Source organism: Armigeres subalbatus, chromosome 2 (assembly GCF_024139115.2).
Source record: "Armigeres subalbatus isolate Guangzhou_Male chromosome 2, GZ_Asu_2, whole genome shotgun sequence".
NCBI classification, from domain to species: Eukaryota; Metazoa; Arthropoda; class Insecta; order Diptera; family Culicidae; genus Armigeres; species Armigeres subalbatus.
This window is the reverse complement of record NC_085140.1, coordinates 168,800,869-168,811,440: the sequence shown is the minus strand read 5'-3', so window position 1 is coordinate 168,811,440 and position 10,572 is coordinate 168,800,869. Positions and strand designations below refer to the sequence as shown.

Genomic DNA, 10,572 nt, shown 5'->3' with positions numbered 1-10,572 from the left:
TTTTCAATTTTTTTGGGCCATTCGATCAAGGTTGAGTCAACGCTTCTTTGTATTTATTTGAAAATACTGATTTTCAACTATTTATTATCGATAATTGATAAAAAGTTTAGAAATAGGTAAACTAACCAATCACGTACATGCATCACTAGCACAGACATCAAAAATCAATCACTTGCGGGTTTGGATCTAATCCTCAGTTTGAACAAGATTTCACGCATAGCAGACGCATCAAAGCGATTGTAGCGGAGCGGACACAGCATCATGGAGGCGCTAATAACATTTTCAAAGAAAATCCATCGCATTGGTGGTGGTGCTCGATGTGTTGCTGCAGATCATTCAACCTCAACGAACCAGAATTTCATATGAAGAAAAGGTTGACCATAAAAATAGCACTGTGGCGATCCTGCACCAAATTATCAAAAATTATTACAAATTGTGGTGTCAGTTAGTTGGAAAGGAACATTGGGAATAGAAAATTGGTTCTTCTCAGGACCAACATTTTATAAAAAGAAAGAGTTAATTGCGAAAATGGACTGTTTCGGTGGCATCTGATTTGGCGTGGTAGCTTGGTTGCTGTTAGTGACCCATCCATTAAAATTTTCTACATCATCTCCCTCCGACGCGCTATCAAATTCGCTATTTACGATTGAGTTTTGAACTTTGAAGAAAGTTTATTTCGGATCCACTTTCTTTTGTATAAAATCCATGAAAACTATCTACCTACAGCAACTACCCATTAGTGAACGTCGCTTGGACAGACATCATCTCCCTCCGACGCGCTATCAAATTCGCTATTTACGATTGATCTCATAACCAAATTCTGAATCTTTCGAGAAAGTTTCATTGGATTCTTAGAATTCATCATTCTCCGAACGGTCCGTTGTCTGTGGAAACCCGATCGAAATGGCTCGCGCGCGCGGAAAAGCAGCTTTCTTATATCTAATGAAGTAATTCCATTAGCTCCGCCCCTTCATTAATCGTTATGAGTGCACATTATATTTACACTATATCAGCTGACAAAGGGGCGGGGCTTACGGGTTTAATTTATTAAATACAAGAAAGCTGCTGTTTAACGCGCGAGCCATTTTGATCGAGATTCCACAGAAGGTGGTTCGACATCCGATGCAGCGAAGCGGACACAGCAGCACGAAGTGGGTGGCAGTGTGGCAATGCTGCAAATTTATTTCAACCTTTGGAGGCTCAGCGAAAAACCATCAAGTGGCGGTCGGACAGTTGCAACGCAAGGTGTCGACAAGCGATTGTATGCAGTTAGTTATTGGACAGAAGGCGCATTGGGAAAAGAAAATTGGTTCTTCTCAGGACCAACATTTTATGGAAAGAGTTAATTGCGAAAATGAACTGTTTCGGTGGCATCGGGTTTGGCGTGGTACCTTGGTTGCTGTTAGTGATTCCATCCATTCAAATTTACTGCATCATCTCCCTCCGACGCGCTATCAAATTCGCTATTTACGATTGAGTTTTGTACTTTAAAGAAAGTTTATTTCGGATAGTCGGATCATCATTCTTTTGTATAAAATCAATGAAGACGCCACCTCTGTGGAAACTATCTACCATCGGTGAACGTCGCTCGGACAGACATATGCCGAAAGATAATGTTTGATAATATGAAGAAATTTCGTCTTGAGTCAAATTTCTGTTGTTACTCTTCGCAACAATACGCATCTTAGATAACCAACAGCTCATAACCAAATTCAGAATCTAGCGAGAAAATTTCATAAGATTCTTAGAATTTGTCATTCTCCGTGCAGAGCGGACACAACAGCACGTAGGCGGTCGGCGGTCGGACAATTTCAACAAAAGGTGATGTCAAGCGTTTGGATGCAGTTAGTTATTGGAAAGACGCATTGGGAAAAGAAAATTGGTTCTTCTCAGGACCAGCATTTTATGGAACGAAAGAGTTAATTGCGAAAATGGATTGTTTCGGCGGCATCGGGTTTAGCGTGGTAGCTTGGTTGCTGTTAGTGATTCCACCCGTTCAAATTAATTGCATCATCTCCCTCCGGCGCGCTATCAAATTCCCTAGCTACGACTGAGTTTTGCTCTTTAAAGAAAGTTCATATCGGATTGTCGGATCAACCTTCTTTTGTAAGCATAAAGACCTTTTTGGAGGACACTTTTATGACATCAAGTTATACGGGGTTTTCCTTCTTGTGGTGAGGTGAAAAACAACTGTTTAGGTCGACGTCTCAAACTAGACTAAAAAGCATGTATTCAGTTTTCAGACAGGTAACCGATCAAATACAATTCGATTGCCCGAAGGCTACACGACTTATGACATTCAGAGCGAACATCGGTTTTCGAATGCGCAGGGTGCGCGAGGGCTATGACAATTCTTCCCTCTTTAGTTCAATTGTTAATATTACTAAGTTGACATTCGTCAAACATTACAAACATTTTCATTCAAAAATAAGCTTTAAATTCACTGTAGACTTATAGATAAATTGAAATTTCAGAACTTATTCATAATGATAATCCTCTCGGCGAGTCGCCTTCTTTTTTCGTTTGGATCTTCTCAGGTGCTGTGCTTCTGTGTCAGCAGCCTCACGTTTTCGTTTACCACCTAGGATTCTCCCCTTCGGAAGCACGTTCATATCGCCTTCGCCACTCTCCTGGTTTTCTCCGGTTTCCACTCGCATATCACTCGCTGTCTCATTTGAGTTGAGTTTCGTAATGAAGATGTTTGGCCTTTGCCGGTGTAGGTTGTCCTTATGAATCTTGAGTTGGTTTCGATGCGCCATTATTTCTACGCTTCCAGTACGTATCTGGAAAGTGTTAGGAGAAAACTTTTTAATAAATACTGCTTTAATCCATCTTGCATGATTGCTGGGGTTGTGGTTTTTGTACCATAATTCGTCCCCAATCATCAGATCATCAATACCATTATTAGCATGCTTCGGGATTTTCCCGGCGTTAGGTTCTTTGATGATTTCATCATCTGGTTGTGGTACCATTAAATTTTTTTATAATGTTTTTGGATTGATTAAATCTAAAATAGTTTTTGGTATATAGGAAAATATCCTTTCAGACGGAAAATGTCCGTCATTCGTCCTGTTATTGTTTCGAAAATTGAACAAAACAAATTTATCTGATCTTCTAGATCCAACTCCATTATTTCCGGTTCCATTAGGAAGTTTTTTAAAACTGCTTTCGTTGTTATAACGAATGGTTCAGCGTGGTCATTGCTTGATGGATGATAGGTGGACTTTTCATCACTTTTATACCCTGTCTTTCAAGGAAAATTTGAAAATCATAGGAGTTGAACGGAGGACCATTGTCTGAAACTACAACATCTGGCAATCCGAAACGTGCAAAAAATTCTACCAACTTTTTCAGTACTTTATCTGTATTTGTGCCTTGCCTCATCAGTTCGATCTCAATCCATTTGGAGAAACTGTCAACAATTAATAAATAAATACGATGTTCAAAATAAAAAAATCCAGATGTATTCTGCTTTTTGTGTGATTGTCATTCTACAGCAAACCTCACAAGAAGCTACAAATTGTTCGATATCAGTATTTATTCCGAACCAATAAACCATACTTCTAGCTAATTGTTTCATTTTTACTACACCTACATGGTTATTATGTAATAGCTTCAAAATTTGTTTTGGTATATTTTTGGTACTATGATTCTGTCTTTATAAAGTAGACAATCGTCAACTGATTCTAAATCTTGCTGGTTTGCGAAGACTTCACTAAAATGCTTGCTCACTCTTTCAGGCCAACCATTATGCATAAATGTTTTAATCTGTTGCAGAAATGCGTCATTACCAGTACCCTCTGCTATCATTTTATAATCAATTGGAATATTCTTACTAAAATTTATGCTTTTAATAGCATCAGCATCCAGTTCTTCAGGAACATCCTGCGTTAATGGGAATCTCGAACAAAAATCTGCATTCCCCAGTTTATGTGATGGTCTATAAATTATATCAAAGTCATAAATCGATAAATCCAGAATAAATCGTTGAAGTCTAGTCACAAAAATAGAGTTGTTTCCTGTTTTTCCAAATATCCCTACTAATGGTTTATGGTCCGTATAAACTGTAAAATGCTGCCCATAAAGATACTTGTGGAATTTCTTTATCGTGCAAACAAGTGCCAGAGCTTCTAAATGTAAAATAGGGTATTTTTTTTGTGCTTGGTTCAGTGAAAATGAGGTGAAACTTATGGGTTTTTCTTCGTTATCTACTATATGTGCAATCAAACCTCCAAGACCGTAACTAGATGCATCCGAAATTACTATAATTGGCTTTTTAGGGTCGTAAAACTCCAAAAAATCTGTGCTCACTAAAAGATTTTTGCTGTCCTCAAAAGCTTTTTGACAATTTTCATCCCAAATATATTTAACATTATTCTTAAGCAAATTATACAAGTGAAATAGTTTAGAGGACAAATTTGGAATGAATTTATGGTAATAATTCAATAACCCTAAAAATGATTTTAATTCAGACTCATTTTTGGGTGCCTTTGCCATTTCAATTGTGGAAATTTTATCCGGGCAAGGCATTACCCGGATAAAAAATATCATTAAAATATAATAAATTTTGTTGTTACAACACCATTTAAAACATAATTTTTACCATTGAATATGATGGAATTTCGACAATAAAATCACATGAGAAATAATGGTTTTCCACGATAAAATGAATGGTAAATGGGACTTTTACAATTAAAAAGGGGGGTTGTTATGTATCTTTACAATAAAAAAATCGAAAATTTTCCATACAAAATTCGGAGCAAAACAATTGATATTACGGTTCTTCAATGGGATGATTTCGAGCGACAAAACAATAGAAAACATTGTGTTTTAAATGTTTTCAATTACTGTTTCTATTGTTTTACAATAGGAATACAACAGGATTTATAATACATTATACTCCAATATTACAATAAAAATACAATACAATTAATTGTTTTACATATCATTTTATTGCTTTTTGCATTGAAACTTTTCATTTCGTCACTGAAACCATTGACACTTGTCTTCAGCGACTGCTTCCGCGATAGAGCATTTGCACATTTCATTCACTCATACATCTATATTGCTGTCAAAATGTGCATTTGACAACTAAATTTTTAGCTAAAAGCTCTATTTTTTGACACCGGTGCACTCACACAACCAAACGACATCAGTTGTCAAAAAATCAGGAGTACCAACTTGACCACTATCTCCTTGTCGCCGAGTCTGGCGCTGAGTGCTTGGCGCGGAAACCCAAAGGTGGGAATAAAATTTTGGGGATTATGCGCAATATTTTCCTCCGGTTGTTTAGCATATCTTTAGACGAATCCAGCGCACTACTTCCAAAGTTAAGTGGGTTGCCTGTATCTGGGAAAAAATCCAACATCGGTTTAAAAAGTGTACTAACTTTGTTCCGAATAGATATAAACCTGTGAAAAATGTAAATTATAAAAGAACGTCAGTTTTATTAGAAAAAATACGTCGAGAAGAAAATAAAAAATTACCTGCATCAGTTCTTATTATATTCCGTTGGTGAGATTGGCCAATGGTAGCCACTGAACGATCTTCAATCAGTGACCAGCAAGCAGCAGTATTTTATTTATCATAAGCTTCATTTCTGTAAAGGAACAAGAATACATGTGACCAGGCATGTCATCAGGTACTATGATGATAAAATTTTCATTTATTTTTTGTTCGGGATGAACCACTGCGTTCATTATGTACATTGAACTTTTGTAGTATAAGATTACGATTACCGGTGGTGAGTATAAGCCGTTTGTCAGCGCAGTATCATTACTTGACACTTTACCGGTCGCTACTAAACGCGCTGCTAAAACAGTAGCGCAGCTGACATGTGACCAAATTGACCAAATAACAGCGCTACTATTTGATGAACTATCAAACGTCGAACGTCACCGATACGGAATGCAGCCACCGAAATGATAACCGAAAATACCGAAAATAGTGACCGATGCGAAAAAGAGTGACTAATCTAAAATGACAGTACAGTGAGAGTGATCAAAATACTCGCGCCCAGTAATGATGCTCTAACGCGCTTCAACACTTTAGATTCTCACCACGGTACAGAAGCCATAGTGATCTACCGCTTTCCCAGCAGCAGAAACTGCAATGAAAAAAACACTTTCTGCACCATACAGTTTCATTATTTTCATCTCTTCACTAATTATTAACAAAACTGTACACGCTCAAATGAATCCAGCCATTCTCCGAGTAAATTATAAGCAAAGTTTTGTTCCCTTTCTTTTTTTGAAATCAAATTTTTATTGCAAAACATTTCTAGACCTGCAACAAGACCTGCAATATGAAAATATATACTTGAGAACTGGTATAACATTTTTATTCATTTAACAAACAAAGCTATTGTAATTTTATTGTTTTCAATTGTTATTTCATCAATATAATAAATCCATGAAATATTCCAAAATTATATTAATTCAATAACATTAGACGGATTTCCAGATCATCCAAACCGAATACTTTTAAAAATTGTTTAGTTTTTGGATGAGCAATACTAAACATAAGCGAACAATAAAAATATAATAAAATATATCGGAAACAATTAAATATATTGTGATTTTAATGTACGTACAATAAAGATCTTTTACAACCGTGAACATTTTACAATAAGCATACAATAGTTTGTATTGTTTGCCACACAATCTATTGTATTTCAATGGGTTATGTCATACAAGATACTGTAAATTTTTATCCGGGTAGCCCTTTCTCACTAATAATATGCCCAAGGTGCGTCAACTCGGTCACAAAAAATTTGCATTTCTGGAAATTTACTTTTATGTTAGCATTGGCTAATCTCTCTAAAACTAAAAAAAGGTTTTTACAACAATCTTCGAAATCTTTTCCGGCAATCAGTACATCATCTAAGTAGCAAGACACATTTTCAATTCCCTTCAAAACTCTATCCATAACCTGCTGGAAAATAGAGGCACTTGAGGAAGCTCCTTGTGGTAATCTGTTATAGGTATATAAACCATTCATTGTATTAATTACCACGAATTTTTTTGATTTTTCCGTTAATTCCAGTTGAGTGTAAGCGCCCTCCAAGTCTAGAGCACAAAAAATCTTACAACCCGATAAATTTGAAAAAATGTCTTGAGCTGTGGGTAGTGGGTACGTATTTGGAATGATAGATCTGTTGATAGATACTTTACAGTCGATCACCAAGCGAATGTCATTGTTTTTTTTCATCACAATTATGATCGGTGATGCCCATTCACTTGTATCTATTGGGGTAATAACTTTCTCATCTTCCAATTTTCGCAAATAATCTGCTACTTTTTCTTTTAATCTGTATGGGACATCATAAGCTTTCTTAAACACGGGGCATTCATCTTTCATAACCAATTGAGCTTTAAATCCCCTTATAGGAGCCGAAAACTTTTTCAAATACTTGAGGAAACTTCTTTCGTATTTCTTGCACCTTGTTTTCGCCAAAATCTGTTGTCAAATTGTTAATAGTCATTGGTGTTGTAAAAAATTTTCTCCAGTTTGGATAAAAAACGTCTAGCCAAGTTCGGTCCATTAGCGGAAAGAAGTCATTATCGCAATCGAGCACTAGTAATTGCATTATCATTTCTTTGTCATTACATTTGACCCAAACTTGTGCTTCCCCCTCAATTTTGAGTTTTGATCCATTGACCACTATTAATTGTTTACCACACTTCCTTAAAGGCATAGAAAATTTTAAAGATATCGACTTTTACTAATAACGGAGACAGACGAGCCACAATCAACCTCCATTTCTATCGGAATACCTTCCACGTTAACAAAAAGTAAACACGGATCATTAATCTTATTAATGGACGAGACCAACATACACTCTAAATCACCTGAATCACTCTCCTCTCCTTCAGAGTCATTTGTACGCATCCTCTCCATCAGTTCCGCTATATGGCGATCTGCACTGGGTCCAGGTCTGTAAGAATCTACTAAATTAACCGTGTCCCTATGGAGATTTTTTAACTTGAAACACTTTTTTAATATGCCGCTTCACTCCACAGAAGTTGCAAATAATTTCTGAATAGTTCGGTTTGATCCTTGTCCTGCTCCCTTCTGACCTATAGTTCGCGGTTCTCATTCCATACTGGCGTTGACCTACTCTCTGTTGACCATATTCATAAGGTCTTACTCCCAGACGGCTCTTGACCGGTCCTCTGCTACCACTTGCACCTCTATTGTATTCGTCTTCCTGGTATCTCTGCGCTAAATCTAACGTTTGTCGTAGCCTGCCATATGCTACTCCATATTGCCCCCTGGGGTTATTCTGAATAGCCGCAATTTGACTAGGACCCGCACGCTGGGAATCTTCTGCTGTACCCGCGTTTGCTCGTGCAACCTCCCAAGTAGCAATGATTTTCTCTGCATTTGCCAGAGTTAGTTTTTCCTCGCTCAACAACCGTTGTCTTAAATTTCTGTCATTAATTCCCGCAATAATACGGTCTAGAATCGCAATATCTTTAAAATTGGAAAATCCACAAAATTCTGCTTGTAGTTTTAATGCTAAAACAAAAATTATCCATGGATTCATCTGGATTTTGAACTCTGGAAGAAAACTTATAACGCTGGACGAGGTCTGGTTCAATTTTGTCCAAACGCAATTTCAATTTGGCGATTAAGTCGTCAAAGCCTGCCTCTTCAAAATTTCCAGTCGGATACAGTAGTTTGATTTCTTCAAACATTACTGGCCCGCTGAGTGTTACAAAATATGCCATTTGTTCATCATCATTAATTTTATTCACTTTGAAAAAGAATTTTAGCCTTGCAAACCAATCGTTGAAGCTAGCCCCTCTTCTATAAGGCTCGATTGTGCATGCAATGCTCGACAAACTCATGGTAAATGTATGCTAAATAGCAGTTTTTCGTGAAATAAAAAATCAATAAATTTGTGTGAACCAAAAATGAAAGAGAAAGTAAAAAAATAAAATTGAAATATGCAAACTAACGTGCGATCATGAAAAGAAAAACACTGGTATATATAAAAAACTTCTGACTCACCAATAATTTCCTTCGACCTGTCCCAAGAAATGACCGTTGCCGTACGAAAAAAAAATCGTGTACCGTCTATCTGTCGGGAGCTGATGTAAACCACCTGACGGCTTGTCGTTGGACTGCCAGCGAAAATTGGCTTGTGCTGGTTCTGCGTCGTTTATTGTCGATATAATATCCGGAATTAAGTAGAGATTCGTCAACTGGCCAGGGATGCACTATGTATTCAATTATTACAGCCTTACGCCGCTGGTGGTATTATCACTCGGTATCTTATATCAAGTTTTCCAGAATGCTATATAAAGAAAAAGAAATATCTTTTATTCACGTGAACAAAACAAAAGAATAATCAAACTCTTTCACTGAAAAGTGTACAATAAAATATAATAGATTTGGTTCACTCTATTTCAACGCATAGTATATTACAAGCGAAAAGGCCTTTTCATCTTACCATTCTTTTACGAACAAAAGAAAATACCGACACTCCAATGTACAAAATGGCGGTAACGACGCCAAAAATGACACAATAGGTACGCTCAAAGGTAAGCCGGAGAACTGTACTTACGGAAGGAACTTCTTATGTCCCCGGTTTTACTAAACCGATGAAAGATGACCCAAAACCACCGCTGAATTTCTTGGCATCTAGTTATTCGCTGAATTATCGAATCACTTATATAAGCCGTTTATTCCTCCTGACTTCTGATGCTCCCCACGCACTATAGGATTTCGGGCGGTCATTAATCGAAAATGTCATGTCTTCCGAATTATTTTAAAATATTTTCTCTCCATTGTCAATACTCTAATTAAGAGAAATTCTGAATTTGAAGTCTCTAGGTGCACTAGTTCCAAAGATATAAGGTGTCAAAGTCAGAAATGGGTAAAAAAGTTAACAAATTTCCTGAAAAAATATTTTACTTTCAACTATTTATTGAAATATTTTCTTAATGTTTTTCTTTAATGTTAATACATCATTACAAAGGTAATTGTATAAGCTTTAAAATGGTATGCAAAAACTAATGGTTACATTGTGAAAAAAAATGAAAAAATGCGGAAACAATATTTTTTCCAAAAACGACGCTATTTTCAACTTTGATAGTGAAGAACTTTTTTTCCTCAGAAATCCCCGGGTTCTTTTATGATGCACATCAAGGACGAAGCTTCGACTAAAATTTCCTGAAATAATTTCTTGCCAGTATTTGCAATTAACAGAGTTAAATCACTTTGATTTTTTTCATTTATTTTTTTACTGTGTTTTGCCTCTCTCGTACTCCAAGGTTAATGCTCATTCCAAAAACGAATGTTTGATAGAAGGCCCGGAGATCCGTAGTGGTATATATCAACTAACTCAGCTCGAAGAATTGAGGTGATGTCTGTATGTGTGTGCATGCGCGTCTGTATGTATGTGCGCAAATCGCCATTTAGACGCTTATTTGTGTACGATTTTCTCGCAACAAGTTGCATTCGACGCAGAATCCTGTCCCATTGTTTCCTATTGAAAATTGGCCAGACTGAACTATGGGCTCAAAGGGTATGGTCAAAATACATGTATTGGTAATAACTTCGACT

At 36.7% G+C, this 10,572-nt stretch overlaps 1 protein-coding gene across 3 annotated transcripts; it reads right to left on the bottom strand.

The window, feature by feature from the left end:
* Positions 1-2,141: 2,141 nt before the first annotated feature.
* LOC134215460 (uncharacterized) lies at positions 2,142-9,699 on the bottom strand. Of its 3 annotated transcripts, none has more exons than XR_009980175.1 (2): positions 9,572-9,699; positions 2,142-2,783 (listed from the first exon to the last, which is right to left on the bottom strand). XR_009980175.1 is itself a non-coding variant. In XM_062694646.1 (2 exons), the coding sequence occupies exons 1-2, from the start codon at positions 7,878-7,880 to the stop codon at positions 2,478-2,480; spliced, it is 336 nt and encodes a 111-aa protein (XP_062550630.1). In that variant the 5' UTR covers positions 7,881-7,955; the 3' UTR covers positions 2,142-2,477. The 3 variants fall into 3 exon arrangements, 1 of the variants encoding a protein (XP_062550630.1); XR_009980174.1 differs by lacking the exon at positions 9,572-9,699 and adding an exon at positions 9,016-9,383; XM_062694646.1 differs by lacking the exon at positions 9,572-9,699 and adding an exon at positions 7,851-7,955.
* Positions 9,700-10,572: the final 873 nt, after the last annotated feature.